The 16571-nt window shown below is 39.2% G+C and overlaps 1 protein-coding gene across 1 annotated transcript in view; it reads left to right on the top strand.

Annotated features, from left to right (window-relative positions):
* The window catches only part of LOC146315223 (phosphofurin acidic cluster sorting protein 2), a 57259-nt gene that overhangs the window by 16816 nt on the left and 23872 nt on the right, over positions 1 to 16571 (top strand). Inside the window, exons 2-4 of the mRNA XM_084736701.1 lie at positions 6165 to 6252; positions 13952 to 14041; positions 15239 to 15364. Of these exons, the coding sequence (XP_084592827.1) occupies positions 6165 to 6252; positions 13952 to 14041; positions 15239 to 15364 (304 nt within the window). The remainder of the gene's footprint in view (positions 1 to 6164; positions 6253 to 13951; positions 14042 to 15238; positions 15365 to 16571) is intronic.

Consider the following 16571-nt stretch of genomic DNA (forward strand, 5'->3'; position numbering starts at 1 on the left):
GCATCATCGATGTAAAGACAGAGTCCTCCTCCCCTCATCCTGCCAGAGTCTTATGTGTTGCATCCTGTCAGTTCCAAGTACAGTCTGCCTGTGAAACAGCTTGATCTATAATGTAAGATGTAGTACAACTGTCTCTGATTTCCTTTTTTTAAGTGATGAAGTGTTAAACTTGGACTTGACTAGACCAGTGGAACCTTGAAACACATGTTAGTTTGGCCTCAGAAGTCCTTGTGTTATTGCTGTAGAGAAAATGGATTAAGCAACAGAGATGAGATAATGCACCATGCCATATAGTCCACAATCACAGGCCTCTTATCTAAAACCAAATATTTGACCATGGTTGTTTGACTGAACTGCCCGATTAGTTGTTTTGTTTGTTCAAGACAGATAAAAGTGAAAGGATTGGAGCGTAGCCACCGATGGACCATCTTTCATTACACAGTGATTCCAGCAGGAGCTCTATTAATTATTTTCCATTTAAGAATGATGTGTTTATAGATTAAAAACGGGATTGTATTATCATGGCTTGCCATATGAAATACTGTAGCTATGACTGAGCAGCTGTCCTTCTTTGTTCATCTAAAGAGCTGTCAAATGTAGATTTATAGTCTCTTCTCTATAAATAAGGTTGCTTGTCAAAACCTTTTCCTCACTTCACTCAAAAAAAAAGCATTTGCCATCTCCATGTTTCTGATTTGTAGTATGTCACTGGCAGCATGTCCGTATAATCTAAAAGAGGGGAATGGCCTCGTAATCTAATGGCCTTGCTTTACTTTAGAGGCCTGAAAAGGTCAACAGTTAGTGACGGTACAGTGAGTGACTTGGGTGCACTAATGGGCTTAGATGGAGCAGCGCTACTCATGCTGCTGGGAGTGATGCCATATAGGCTAAACCTATTAGCCGTAAAGTGCTCAGGCACCTACTGGTCACCGCTCATCAGAGCAGTCAATAACTGTTCATTTTGACATGATATTACACTCCTGTCACTTGTTTGATATGTTCATGTTAGTAATGGAACACGTCATCTAGAAAAAGATTTGCGCGTTTCCTGTAATTAGCCTTTGATAGGGCATGTTTCTTATTTCTGCATTGCCTCAGGTTCGTTTTGGCCTGAACCTGTGACACAATTTTAACTTAAGTTTATTATGATTATGATTTTTTCAAGACACTTAGCAACAACAGTTTACTGGGCCATCTTGTTTAATGATGGTTCAGTAATGTTGAAATGGGAGCTGTCACCAAGTTCTCAAAATTCGCTGTAGAGGTCAGTAAGTTGTATCTTAAGGTGCTTTATTAATGTGTTGTGTTAACACCTTTTGTCAGCACTACTGTGTAGTGTCACTTACATATTGCCTTGGTTTTATCCTTTGCTTTTCCTTGTTCATTTGCCCCCCAAATGTGTAGTATTTCCAAACAGCAGTCCTGCTGCTTTCTATGTTAACCAAAACTGGTCACAGAGGCTTAGCACTTGCCATCTTTAAAGAGCTAACATCATAACAACATGCCATATTCCACAGCTTGTCAGCTATTACATTCAACTGGAGTGGAGACGAGTGACGAGAGGAAGACAGCACTGTGAGTGAGAGGAGGTGGGAATATGTGGGCACTGCAGTGGTGTGTGTGGAAAAACACAGCTGGTACCGGTGTACTGATTGTGGAAAATTAGTATTGAAACCGTTTCAAATATTCTGAATCGATATGTAAAGAAAAATCTATATTTTTGATAAAACGGTCTGGTATATCAGGATATGTGATGATGCTGGCTTGGAATTTGTTGAAGACTTTTCCCCCCCTTTTTTTGTGAGACTTCATAGACCAAATGATTGGTCAATTGAGGAAATAATTGCTCGATTATTCAGTAATAAAAATAATTCAGTTGTCCTAGTCATAACATTGCGCACTAGTATCCTGTATTTCTGTACGAAAATACATCTGAAAAGCTTAACAGACACAGAGGTACTGTTGATAATGTTCTAATCTTGTATACAGGGATATGGTGCTTATTCTGCACTCAGGTCCCAGTTTATTGGGTATATCTAATGTAGCTAAAACAATGCAGACTGATGCAACAGCGCTGCAACAAACACTTCCCTCAAGACGGTTCAGATGTTCATGTTTTTTTTCTTTTTACATTTTGAAAGAGTCATTTTGTAGTAGTTCCTCAACCCTCATCGTTGTGCCCTGACCTCTGAGTGTGATCAAAACCAGCAAAGGACTCTGTAACCAGGATAGTAGTGTGCATGTGAGGATCAATAAACTCTGTCTACAGCAATGATGACCCAATCAGAAGAGTTTGGCAGGCAATGTGTTTACTTAACCAGTGCAAGCAGTGAAACTGAAAGAGGGATTTCCCCCATGGGCTCTTATCAACTGGGAAACAGACAGAAAATGTATCAGTTATCATTGCTTTCCACCGCCAGTTCACAGAAATATTGAACTGGAGACTGCTGTATAGATCATCCACCCACCCGGTCTTCTCTATGGATTGATAACACTGTTGTGTTTCAGTCCTGTGTTTGGCACAGACAGGCGTGCTGTGATCCCACCCCAGGCTCTCTCTGGGAATGTGGGTATGACATGCCAAAAATGGAGGATTAATGCATCTTTTGAGGGTCTTCTGCAAGCCCCTATTTTAATCTTGAGTGTGTGCCAGTGTCTGTTGAGTGGAGGGGGAAACCATAACCCCACCCACTCCATATCACACACATATCGCAAACACACAGTATATCCATCTTGCCAGTCCTTTCTAAAACTAGTTGATCCTTGACCCAGCGTATACCTCTGGCAGCTATTTCAGCACAATGATTAGTGCTGTTGTGTGACACCTGGTCGGTCACTGTAGTCACTGATTGGGTGGCAAAGTGAACTGGCACTCGGTAGGAGTACAGGGACAGACTGGCACCAGGCCAGAACAGATGGCCATGAGTTTCACTTGCAACACAACACAGTGGCAGGCAGGAGTGGAGATAACACCTCTGTCTAATAATAAAAAATCCCTGGTTCCCTAGGTGACCCCTTCAGCGCCTGCAGCCTTTTTAATTACATGTGAATCCCAGTCTACTGAGAGAGAGCTGTGACAGGATAGAGATGTTGTTAAACCATCGGCCCTGCTTACTGTCTCCCTCCCTCCCTCCTGACTGAGAGCTGTGGCTGCCTTGGTGACTCATCCTCACCATAAGGCAAGCTGGATCCAAGCTGGATCCATGGGCTACCTATGAGGCTTAACATTTAATTATTTCAGCCTCAAATAGATTTGCATTTGTTATTCTAACACACAAGGTAACGTAGGTAATCATGCAGCCAAGTGGACTGGCAATTTACGCTCAAATGATTGCAGTAAAATATCAGGGAATTATGTGTTTACCAATTTGGGCCGAAGGGAGATTCTGCACAGGAACATAGAGTTCCTGGCCCGTTCCTGTTGTTGAAAATTTTATATTGTCATCATCATTAAAGATACATTCTGTTGGCTGCTTGGATAAACCTCTCTTGGGATTTAATGACCTTTGGCTAGCTTCCTTCCTTTCTCTCTATGCTGTTAATGAAAACTAACAAACATACTGTATTAATCAGTGGCCTTTTTTGTAATGATGAAATGACTACATCTCTGCTAAAAAGGTGGTGAAACTGGAATTTAAATGGATGTTGTTCTTTTAAGCAAAGCTGCATAAGGCATTTTAACAGGCAACCTGTTAAATGTTTTTGAAGGAATGGCCCTTTATTTTGAAATTGTAACGTGTGCATAATAATACAATTTTGAACATGCAGTTCCTGCACTTGTTCTGCAAAAATGGTCAAACCAAAAATAATCATTTTTAAAATAATCCTTGTCAGAACAGTTGTTACAAGTTCAGTAAAAAACAAAGTTTGGAGACTTTGAGCAGACGTCTCCGTCTGTGTATGCTCCCTCTGTATCATTGGGAGTGGTACATTGCTTGGATTCAAACAAAAAACCTGATTACCTTATTAAAGATGAAAATCCCTTTTTGTTTGCAGACTACCTGGCTAGCTAGGTGCACACACTGCTGTTTTCTGACTCATTACAGGAGACTCTGAGGGGACAGTTTATTGAGACAGTCAGTCAGTTTATTGTACTGTTCCGAACAGTATGTCAAAACACATCTTTGAATATTTGTTATTCAAAGCAGTTAACTGTGTTTGTTGACACTTGAACAAATCAACTTAAAGACTCAACTCATGATCTTAGAATACATTTGAAATTGTAGCAACACTGGCCTCATCATGAAATAAATAAAATAGCAATAAAATAAAATATTTCCTGTATAAAAAATGCATGTAACTACAAAATGCATGTAAATACAAAATGTTAAAGTCAAACGTGCTCTTCCTCTTTCCTCCTCACCGCTGCTACCTTGAAAATTAACATTTGCATTGATTGACGATAATGCCTGACCAGTTAAAGAATGATAAGTTGTTCGCTGATTGGTTGGAACCCTTGACTGATTGATCATTTGTCAGTTTCTGTCCTGCCTGGTTTGTGTCATTGTGAGCTGCTCATTTCATCAGAATCCAAATACCAGAATACCAGTCTCTCTGCCAACAAAACAACGTCAGAAATCCCAGCAGACAAAGCTGAAAATAGGGATGTTAATAATGAATTATTACTTAATTAATTGCCATTAAGAATTGAAGCTCACAGGTTTTCTCACTGTTTGGTTTGGTCTGCCTTGTTAGTCTAGAAATGGCAGTAACTGCTCCTTATTTTACATTATTTTGTCTGCTGGAGCCATTTTGTGCAAGAGCCTTTTTGTTTCATTATTCTCTTCATGTAGATGTTTTTGCTTCATAAATTAATGTTAAACTAAACTTGATGATGTGCATTTTTTTAATCTTATTAATTGTTAAATGATTAATCTAGGGCTGCAACTGATTACTGTTTTCATAGTCAATCTGTATTCTCTTGATTAATCATGTAAATAATAGTTGTTTGTTTTAAAATGATAGAAGCTCCATGTAATAGCTTTAAATACAATAAACAATTAAAAGACAGTATGTGTCCTCATGGGCACAGATGCTTATGTCCTCTTTATGCCCCTCAATATTTGTTTCGAAACAGACCACCACATTGCTGTCATGTCTAACACTACAATTTCCTTTGTGCTTGAACGTGATGCGTCTTTGTGAATCATACTTGCCTAGCAGGGAGTGCCTGAATGAAGTCAGCGAGTGTTGGCAAGCAGCTCCAAAGGAAAGTGGGTGACTGGATAGCTATTTGTTTGCTTTGTCTTTCTTCCTCCCATTTGACTCTGGCTCAGACTGATCACAATTTAATGCAGCAGGACTGGTGGGAAAAGTGGGTCAGGAGGAGGAAGTTTTAGCAAACTTGGCTTTGGAGTTGTTGACTTTGACTTTTTGGAGTGTTGCTGTTGTAGACATCTCTACGACCGATATAAAACCAACTAAAACTCTGCTTAACTGTTCAGCTCACACCAAAACAATCTAGACGGATGAATAGCTCTGCAGGTGAGAGGAAAAATATGTATTTTTAATTTGGTGTTGAGCAGTCCCTTTAAGAAAGAAACATGAGAACTGCCCATTTAACTCCTTCCATTTAGCGCCATACATGTATATGTGTGTGTGTTTCTAACTTGTTTTATTTAACAATGAACAGATGGCAGTGAGTCACGTAAGCCTCTGTGCTCAACATTTCAGTGTATAGCAGCATGCTTAAATAAGGCTGACTGAAGGCATTTTCCTGCACTGTGGCTTTTCAAAGCATCTGTGCTATGTCACCTTCCATGAAGAATTCATCCATAAAGCTGACAATAGGAGTACTGATTTAGTGGCACTTTGGAGCATCATCCATTCTGAACAGGTCATAGATTTCTCCTTGATGATGCGAGACACGAAGCTGAGTAGAACAGGGTTTGATTATTGAGTTGCTGTCTTGATTGTTCACTCACTGTCTTGGCAGTAATTGATGATTCCTGGATGTCGCCTATATTTATTATCTTACCTTTAAACGAGAAAGAATAGACACCACTAGAATTAGAAAGTGGCGGTAGTGAGTGCTGCTTTCTCTGCTCTGCTTTTCATCCCCAGATGCTACAGCATGTCATGAAGGTGTGCTCACACTGTGTTAGTCATGCCACTAATCTACTTCTTTCTTTCTCCGCCTGTCTTGTTCTTTTTCTTCTCCACAGGCTCTGCAGCCTCACACTGAAAAAGCTGGTCGTCCTCAAAGAACTGGATAAAGAGCTGAACTCCCTGTCTATAGCTGTCAAAATTCAGGTGGGTAGATTAATCTCCCATGTGCGATGGGAGTGTCAGGCTCAATTGCAAAACATTTCATCGCAGCGTGTCATGTTCTTTGGCTCACTGTTTCTCAATTCTTTGTCCGGGGCTGTGCTCTGTTCAACACAGTCACAAAGCCTAGACGATGATAAGACATGCCACTAATCCTGTTGATTGATAAAAACCTCCTGAGCTCCACAGGAAGCTCTGGTGAGTCACATCCACTCAGGTGCTTTAAATGGCAGACTAGCATTACCACTCTAAGCAGAAGCATTAGCACCATAAGGCGGATTGTACATCTTACATTGATTGCTAATGCATTTCTGTGAGTACGGGTGTGCAGTTCTAACGTGTGTTGCTTAGTCTCTGGGTTGTTATTCAAAATGAATCTTGCACATTGTGTGTGGTGGTCACAGTGGGCCTCATACAAGGAAATTTTTATATTCTTATCTTAAATTTCTCTTACTTTTACTTTTTTTCATACAGTTGGATTTGTACCAACATGCAACATCAGATTCAGCAACTGCTTGTAACTTCAGACAACTGTAAATGATCTATATGTCCATATTTAAATGCACATGCATGAGACTTGTATATTGGCTTAATTAAGTAGTAATACCATACAAGGCTGAGTTTCGTGCTCCACATGTCAGGAAGTATGCATTCACGAAAATGGCATCAAAGAGTGAAAAGAAGAACTTCATAAGTTCAAAGAATCAAGTCCTGCTTTCAGAGAGCCATACAGGAAAGTCTGTAATTTTAACAGCATCAGCAGTGGAATTAAGGGACCTGCTGAAGCCAAGAAATGTGAAAAATGAGTGCTGTTAATGCTGCCTGAGGCACGCTACTGTCACTGAAATAAAGAAGTGTTTCTATATGAAACTGGCTTCAAAGGAAAATAAAACGCATTGCCACAGTAAAGCTATTGGCAACGGGACTTCAACATGCAAATGTGGTCAAAGTGAAGTCTCATTTACAGAACAACAAAAACATGTCTTAATGGTTACAGATGAATTATGCCATGAAGGATGCTACCCTGGACATCAGCTTGCATAAATCATGTAAAGACACAGTCTGAGAGGAGGTGATCGCCCATTTAAATCAATCATCACATCATTAGGCTGAATGAATACATTTAGAATTGATATTATAATTCAAAATGCAGCCAAACTGAATAATGTAGACATAACTAAAGTGTAATATAGGATTTTCAAACTCAAAGTTGCTTCGAAGTGATGAAATATGCAATATTTAGTGAAAAACAAATGTGAATAATAGCAGCATAACTGCTCATGATGCCTTCGACAGATCTGGACAACCTTATAAATTGTGTTGGTAGATACAAACCACTTGAGACCAAATCTGTTTGTGTGAGTGGTTCTAGCATGAGGTCCATTGCATATGGTTTAAATGCCTAATTCAAGAGCACATCGTCCTTGATGCAAACAACTAAATAAATGGTATATTTCTTTGTTCATTTTTTTTTAAGTTATTACATTTAAAATTTATATGTTTACACTTACATTTCAGGTCCAGTATTGCAATATATTAATATTGTAAAGTCGGTTTATTTAATAGGTAAAAACCGGCTGGATAAAGGAAATTAAAATACAATAAGGAAGGAGACAGTATATGTTTCAGTATGTGAACAATCCAGTTAATTTTACAGGGACTATAGCTTTTACCTTTACTTTAGCTTTTTTTTCTGATAACTGTGGAGATGACTTTTGGGTTACTTGTGTTTTCTCCTTGCGGCCACTGGAGCAACATGATCACGTTCAGTGATCCTCCCATCCCTTTGTATGGAATTCAAAGTATTCCTAGAACACAGAGTGAGCTTTTTGGAATGGCAGGATAACATATCCCCCTCTAAGAATACTGTTCGGTTTGACTGGCATATTGTTGGCAGAGTGTCTGAGAAGTTGTTTTAACTTGTGAATGTCCCGCCCCCTCCTTGTATTTGCATGTTTTTGTGTGTATTTTCATGTATGGGAGACAGAGAAGGAAAAGGAAACTAAATATTTTAGAAAAATAAGGAACCAATAAAGTGAAGACAGCAGCTGTGAATTGATTTACTGTTTCCTTCTGATACTCTAATTTTGTGCAATTGGTATTGCACCATATTACTAATCTTTTTTCTTTTTTTTTTAAATTAAATCATGATCATGGGCTGACACCCCTGACTATGTGAGGATCATAGTCTTGACTCATCTGTAGTGGCAGAGCGTTGGAACCCTGCCTTTGGTCTGCAGACAGGCCTCCGAGTTTTAAAACACACACTCAGCAGTAAGTCTAGTGGTGGTTGTAAAGATGATGGTCCACTGCTTCTGAAACAGTTGATTCTGCGAGAGAACTATGACCAGTGAGTACCTCAAGTGTACAGAGACACACATGTGAACACATTGCCCTGAGGTGGTCATGTGGAAATAATTCTTAGAGGAAAAAGTCACACTGCAGTTGCCCAGAAAATCCTCACAGAAGAGAATTTGAGAATTGGCCCCACCTAAAAGCAAGAATAGAGGAGGGAACAGATTGTCTGTTAATCTGTACCTGCACCTTTGTACCCACACATCACAGAGAGTCTAATATGTAGAATTTCCCAAGTGCTGCATTTTGCTGATATTTAATAACATGCACCCCACTGCTCCTTCTCTGCTACACAAATCCCCAGCTTACCTACCTCTAAGTATGGATGTGTCTGACGTGTGTGTGCCCAGCATGTCTGATTTATCAACATAAGGAAGAGGGAATGTTTATACCAACAGTAGAGCTGAGGATTCCCAGCAGAGGATATGCATGTAATAAAACCTGAAACGGCAAAAACATTGCCTTACAGAGTCAAAACAAAGTAACTACATATTTACTCAAACTTGCGTTAAGACTTTCCTCACTGTGCCATAGAAATTATTGTACCATAGATTGTGTAATATCTGTGGGAAAACCCCATGAAAAATGTAGAAAAAGTAAAAAACAGAGGTTAAAAAAAAAAAAAAGATTGGTCAATTGTTTAGTCAGCGATTTATTGATTATGAAATAATCAATCATTGAATTAATCACCAGCTGTTTTAATAATAGATGAATCGTTTTGAGTAATTTTTTTTTTTTTTTTTTTAGACAAAAAAAATAAAATTCTCTGATGCCAGCTTTCTTTATTCCTTTGTGATGGTAATCTGAACATGTCTGGGTTGTGGACAAAACCAACCATTTCCTTACATTTTAAGAACCAAACAACTAATCGTATAATTGAGAAAATAATCGAAACATTACTTAACAATGAAAATAACAGTTGCAGTCCTATATACCACATAAATATGGAAGCAGCCAAATCCAATCTTAATGGAGGATATCGGATAGATGGTAGAGACAAACTACTTACAAAAATCAACGTGCCTAGCATAGCAGTGTAGCAGCCATTGCCATCTTTGCAGCCTCTGACTACAGTAGTGATTTCATGTGGTTAGATTATGTTTAAATTACATATTTATATGTACTTAATTAAACATGACTTTATTAAAGTAGCTAATTACTTCAAATGGACAAAAGAGCTGAAGAGGAAGTTCATTTGTTTCAAGATACTGATGTTTTCCCTGTGCTCATTATATTGTCCAATCATAGAATATCTAAATGTTTTTATGTAAGGTCCATGTCAGTGATTTATACTCAGCATGAAAAGGCATGAAATTAACGTTTTACAACTTAAACGGCTGTTTTACAGTTTGGCTGAGAGCCTTCAAACTTCAAACCCATTTTTTCAGTGTCACTGTTTCTGTCGTCACTGCTCTCTGCTTTCATACCTCAGTAATTGACCATTTTTCTGTCGCACTCTCAATATTGTCCCCCTCATTATGAAATGTAATTGAAATTTTATGCAATACTGGCCAATTCTATTTAAAGAGAAACAAATCATCCCCCCTTTACTGTCATCCTGAAGGAGAAAGTAACCAACCAAGTGTGGCTTTATCCATGAGCTACGTCGTCTCCAGAGCGTGAAATCTCTCCATTTCTGCTGAGCTGCCCTTAGGACAGCCGAGCAAAGCTCTGTTCACCGCGGCTCCGGAACTGGAGCATTAAATGCAATTTCCAGCAGGTTTGGATAGGGAGAACAGAGACGCTGAGGGGATAAAGAGACAGTTGGAGAAGATGACAGAGGAATAAGAGGGTTTTGTTTTCAGACAGTCGATGACAAAGCCTCATTACCGCGTGTCATCGGTTCTCTGTTCAGCATACAGTGGCCGTCTCTTCACTCTCTCTGGGTCTCATCAGGTTGAGTGGCCTGCACGCACACACAACTGTTGTAATGGCTAACCATTTGGATAGTCTCCCAAAGCCACAGCAGAAGGGATGATGAGATTGCAGTTTAGTCTCCGGGAGGCCCTGTGTTCCCTGGGAGATCAGGAACGTCTGTCTCTCACCCTGGAGACCACTGGGTCACTTCAAGTAGCTAAGACCTCCGCAGACACACCTCTGCTTCTTTTCCTGCACATTAGCTTGTAATGTGGCATGCTACTCCACATGCATTTCATGATTCTGCATTTTGTGTCCTGTCTTCTCTGCGTGCTGTTGCCTGAGGTTGTAGCCAGACATAGATGTCAGCTGGATTATGATAGGAAAGGCGTGCAATCCTCATTTCAGCGCCGCTGTCCAAAGCACTTCCATTTGCAGTACACTCAGATATGATCCAATTATGTGTGTGTGCATGTGCGTGTGTGTCTGTATTAGGTGTGTGTTGGGTGAAAGCAAAAGCCTCAAAATGCCTTTAAAACCTCTCTAATACAATTGCACATTGAGCTCTTGTCCTGACCCTAAATCACTTCCTGCAAACAGGGGAGCCAATTTAGAGAATTTAACATGTTTAAAGAAATAACCTTGAGAAGAAGTGTGAAGTTGAACTTGTTTCCCACAGGCTTGTGGAACTTGGTAGAGAAGAGGGGCTGTAACATCCCCCCATATGGCCCCAGAGAGACAGTGGAGAAGCTTGTAGCAGGGGAGCGAGGGCAAGAGAAGGGGGGCAAAGGACATTCAGTACAAGCTTTGCTTGCCAAGGCTCTGTATTGTTAATGCATGTCAGGCAGTTTGAGAGTGCACAGCTTTTGTGCCTTGATTCATTGTACCCACCACTGAGCATGAGAAAAGAGTGCATACAAGGCCTCTTTGTGGAGCTCAAGTTAGTGACAAGGTCAGACTCAGACAGAGATTTACTCGTTTTTCTCTTTATATACAAAACAAGTGCTGTGGCTACTGTCGAGCGTGTCCTTCTCTGGAAAATAATGAGCCACTAGGCTGGATAGAAAAATGGTTATTGCAATTGATAGCTTTGCAAATTTTCAGCAAAGCTAAATATTCTATATTTGCATGTTTGCTTCTTTATTTCATACAATTTAAACAATTGACACTAAATCTTTTTAAAATGTTCTTTAACTTTGTGAGATAGGCTAGAACACAGTGTTATCTGTTCCCTGAGTATTAAATGCTTGAATTTTAACAAGTTTGTAGACTGAGACTCAAAAGGTTTCACCTAACAATAATCATCGCCTGTTGAATATAATAGTAAATATGACTTAATTTCTTAAATAAATATATAAATTGTATTACACATATATTGCACTGGTAAGTGGGGGTTATACATCGAGATATTTATGTAATATTAGCTAATGTGATTTTACTATTTTTGTTTCATCCCATCCTGATTCTGTAAATCCATTCATGATCAAGGAAAGGTGCATGCATCACAAGGATGACCTATAGACAGAGAAATGACTTCTCCACGAACATGATTTGGAGTTTCCAGTTTGCAGCAAAGAACATGTAAAGTCAGGCCTGATGATCACACCCAGGATCCTCTCTCTGAGACAACAGTGCTAATTGGCTGCTTAGCGTCCTGAAGCATTTTCAGTTCACTCAAACATTCTGAGGCTGTTTGCTGACGATAACATTGGAAGTTGGGAGAATACCTTTACACTAATTACAAGAGCTTAAATTTTCTTTGGAGAATAGAATTCATTTTTGAGGTGCCAGGTGTTTTTTTTTCCAGATATATCAAACTACATGTAGTCTTCTATTTGTTTTTCTTCTATTCAGCTGTTAACACTGCTTGGTTGATTGAAGCGTGGGTATGTACTGTATGCCATTTCTTTTGGCCTGACTGTCACTCTCTGTAGATTTTCCTTGACTTGCCCTCAATCATTTGTCGACGTTGACTTGGCAGGTGTGATCAGCTATGTTTGGAAAAACAGCTAATGGAGTAAAACAAACTGAAATTTCAAAGTGGTGCTCCACTTTATTGTGCCCATGTGCGACATCCATTCTCATTTCTTGCTATATGCACGATAACCTATTTTAAATTACTCATGGATGTGTTGTACCTACAGAGGCACCTCTGCATGAATAAAGCTAACGCCTACTGATGATTGCTCACCTCACGCCCAACCATTTCATTTGGTATCTGTTACATGATTTAGCGGCTCTGATGACATTAGGATCCAGTGTCGTACCTACTGCATTAGACTATTAAAAGAGTTTCTCCCCGGGGTATTAAGCCAGATAGAGGGTATCCTTACCTCTTCATGCTGCTCACCAAGTCTTACTTAATTTTATTGGCAGGTTTAGCAGACACCTGAACTAAGCTTTGGACACTTATGAAATTTTAACAGATGCTGATGAGTTGCCAGATATGTTACACAACAGATGTCTGTCTTCAGCACTCACAGCTTGACATAAAATGGTGAAACAGAGACTTGACAAGCTGTTTCTGTTCACACGTTCACACTTTTGAGTCCCTGCTTCAAAATTATGAGGTCGAAGAGGAAGATTGCTTGAAGAATTAAACTGTAACTTGATGAGGAATATGATAGACTTCAATCTGAAGCTTGCAAGACAAGCATGGTCAGAGCTGAGACAGGTCCTCTGAGGACACACTGTGTCGGTGTTCTTACATTTGGAAGACACTTCGAGAACGTGGCATTTAAATCCCTGTACTGTTTGGCCACACCAACTGCGTGCCAGACCCCAGAATTAGCTTCGGTGATGACTCTCTCTCAACCAGACTAGCAAGCAATAGGTAATAAAGCTAAATACATCTTCGATTAGCAGCTTTAAACAGTTACTGTTAATTTCTAATAGAGACCTTAAGCAACAAGCAAGGTATTAAGAATCCCAGCAAGTAGCTTAGAGGCTGAGGCATGTGATAAGGTTGTTGCTGGATTGAATCCTTATGTCGGTTAGGAAAAACGGTGTAGGGTAAAACTCTCAACACCAGCTCTTGATATATCCCTAATCAGGGTGTCTGACCCCTGTTTCAAATGTCCTAGTGCCACTGTTCTCTAGAAAGCATTGAAGAAGTGGAGGACTGTTTGTACTAGGCTCCCTCAAGGTGTGATACTGCATAAATGTGTGAATGTGAAACAGGCTGGTACTAGAATAAGGCTTACACACTCAGTCACTTTTGTCTGGATAGATGCAGTCATAAGAAACAACATAATGAGAGTTTTTGGGGGATTTTCTTTTATTCCAAAGGGAGCATATTGAATTTCAATGTTTGCACCCCTAAAACAAACAGTATTGTCAGTTTCATTTCAGAATAGGTTTGTGCCAATTTCAAGCTCACTGCCAAAACAAACCTGGAAGTCCCTGATGTGTGATTGTTTATAGAATTTATAACTGTGCTTATAATGAAACTTTGCTTTACTTTGCGTTCCAGGGCTCCAAGCGTCTTCTGAGATCAAATGAGTACGTCCTCCCACCCAGTGGACTGATGGAGACAGATCTGGAGCTCACATTCTCACTACAGGCAAGCACTCTTGACATTATACTGTGAATTCTCACACTGATATGGCAGTTACTAGACCAGCAGGAATTTATTGAAGCCTTTATCCACACTAAAACCCCTTAAAAAAGACTGCAACGATTATCTTCATTGTTGAATGTTTTCTTAATTAATTGATGAGTTGTTTGGTCTATAAAATGTCAGAAAATGATGAAAATATTGACTAGAGTTTCCCCCAAAGCTTAAGATGATGCCCACAACCCAAAATATTAAGTTTACTGACAGTGAAGTAAAGAAATTATCAAAATAGTTGGCAATTGATGTAATAGTTAATAACTAATTGATTAGTTGTTCCAGCATTCCTGAAATGACTTAAGCAGAAACTTGTTTTAGATTTATATTAATTTCTTTTATTATTCATCTTAATAATAAACACTGCATAGTGCTGACAATTTGTGGATGGGAACAGCTAGAAGGCTGGTGAACTAAGCCAGAACAAGTGAACAAGTTTTTGAAAACAGTTGTGAAGTTTGTGGAAGGAAATGCTGTACTTTCTACCAAAAATTGCAAAAAAAAAAAAAGGCCTAGCTAAAATCACTGCTGTTGAGTAAAGCCTGAAAAGGGTAGGGGCAGTAATGGACATTGATATTGCACTACTTCAACCAGCTTGTGAAACTTGATCTTACAAGCTATTATTGTGTAAATATGAAGTTCAGGAGTGAGTGTTGGTCACCAACAGTTCAGCCACAGTCTGGCAGACAGACCACAGGAAATTTTTCTAATAGATCTTCTGGCTGTGTGAATGCAGAATCTAACACCCACCATGTTGGTTCATGTGAGTACAGTGAGAATGGCTGTATTTTTACATGAACTTGAACCAGGTGTGTGTTCATCTTTACATCATCAGTCCACACATATCTTTTGTGATGAAGGAAGGAGCTGAATATTTAGATAAAAAGATAGTGAATACACACAATCTTGTTTTATTGTTTCAGTTTCATGGTTGAAAAGAAATGTTTTTTGTAAGAAATACAAGCAGAATACAGACATTATGTTTCTGTTGTTTCACATGGCAGGTCACCACCAAAGAAACTGTTTTTGTTTGCGGTAACAAAAACAATGTGTTGAAATAAGTCTGCGTGTGGGTTTTCGTCTTAAAGGCTGATGAATATAAAATGTGGTCTGCATTGTTTATCTGACTTTGTTTTTTGTTATTTTCAGTACCCCCATTTTCTGAAAAGGGATGCCAACAGACTGCAGATTATGCTGCAGAGGAGGAAACGCTACAAGAATCGAACCATCCTGGGCTACAAAACTTTAGCTGTGGGAGTTATCAATATGGCTGAGGTATTGTATAGTGCATCAATCGTTTCTTTTCATGTTTCATTGTCAGCCGTTAAATTTCATTTGAGAAAAATATCATTTTTCTTTCAGCTTGTGATTGCACTCTGCTTCTCTCTGACAGTGATTGACATAGCTATTAGTGTCTGTGTCCCATGTCTTGGTTGCCTCCTGTGTTACACATCATTTCAGATGATTCATGCTCATCACACGTACTGCTGTGTGAGATTATGGGCCATCTGGAGCTGGCTTCATATGCAATTTTTGGGAAATAACACATTCAGCCATGCTAAGCAGAAATAATGTACTAAGAGTTCATATAAAGCCCTTTATAGCCCTTTAAGGGACTTTACAGGTGTATCAGGCTGTATGTATGTTTGGTCACTGGGCCATCAAGAAGTCATTATCTTATACCCACAGTGGCTCTACCTGCTTTGCTTACTGATGCCCATTATCAGTGTGGATGACATGTTGGAACTGGCTGCTGTTAATTATGTCACTCTGTGGATCATTCATTTGCTACAAAGTGCAGAACCAATGTGTTCCAGTGTTTTAACACAGGACAGTAGGCACTTAGTATAACAGGGTTACTACTAGGACTTGATGATGTATCGATGTTAGACTGATATTGTGATATGAGACTAGATATCATCTTACCAGACTGACTCAGCTGTTGCCTTTACCGACTTCGTCATTATATCCACCTTACTGATGATTCTTTATGCCATTGTGTTTGTGTAGTTTGTGATAAATATCGATGGAGATATCTGGTCAAAAATATTGTGACATTTCATTTTGTCCATATTGCCCAGCCCTTACTCCCACTACAAGTAATAGTTCTGCACTCTAAACCTTGCTAACTTGTCACTGTGCAGCAATGTGGTTCCTGTATATGATGTATTTGAATTAATATTTTTGCTGCATTGCTGTTTATGTTGTGTATTACTGCTGTAGATGTTTTAGGCAGAGCTAATTTTGACCATTTTATATACCATTGGGTAGTTTAATCTACATAGCTTCGTCATATTCCAGAGGAATTTCAAATGTTTGCATTATTTGAGAATTTATGGTATGTTATTTTAGAGAAGATGCACATACTGAGATATACTATTGTATAACAGGGAATGGCCTAAAAATATGGAGCCATTATTTATAAGCCATATCGCCTAGTCCTAGGTTAGGCCATGTCTACTAAATTGGTGTATGACGATGT

Source organism: Lutjanus erythropterus, chromosome 14 (genome assembly GCF_056507025.1).
Source record: "Lutjanus erythropterus isolate fLutEry1 chromosome 14, fLutEry1.hap2, whole genome shotgun sequence".
Classification (NCBI taxonomy): domain Eukaryota; kingdom Metazoa; phylum Chordata; class Actinopteri; order Lutjaniformes; family Lutjanidae; genus Lutjanus; species Lutjanus erythropterus.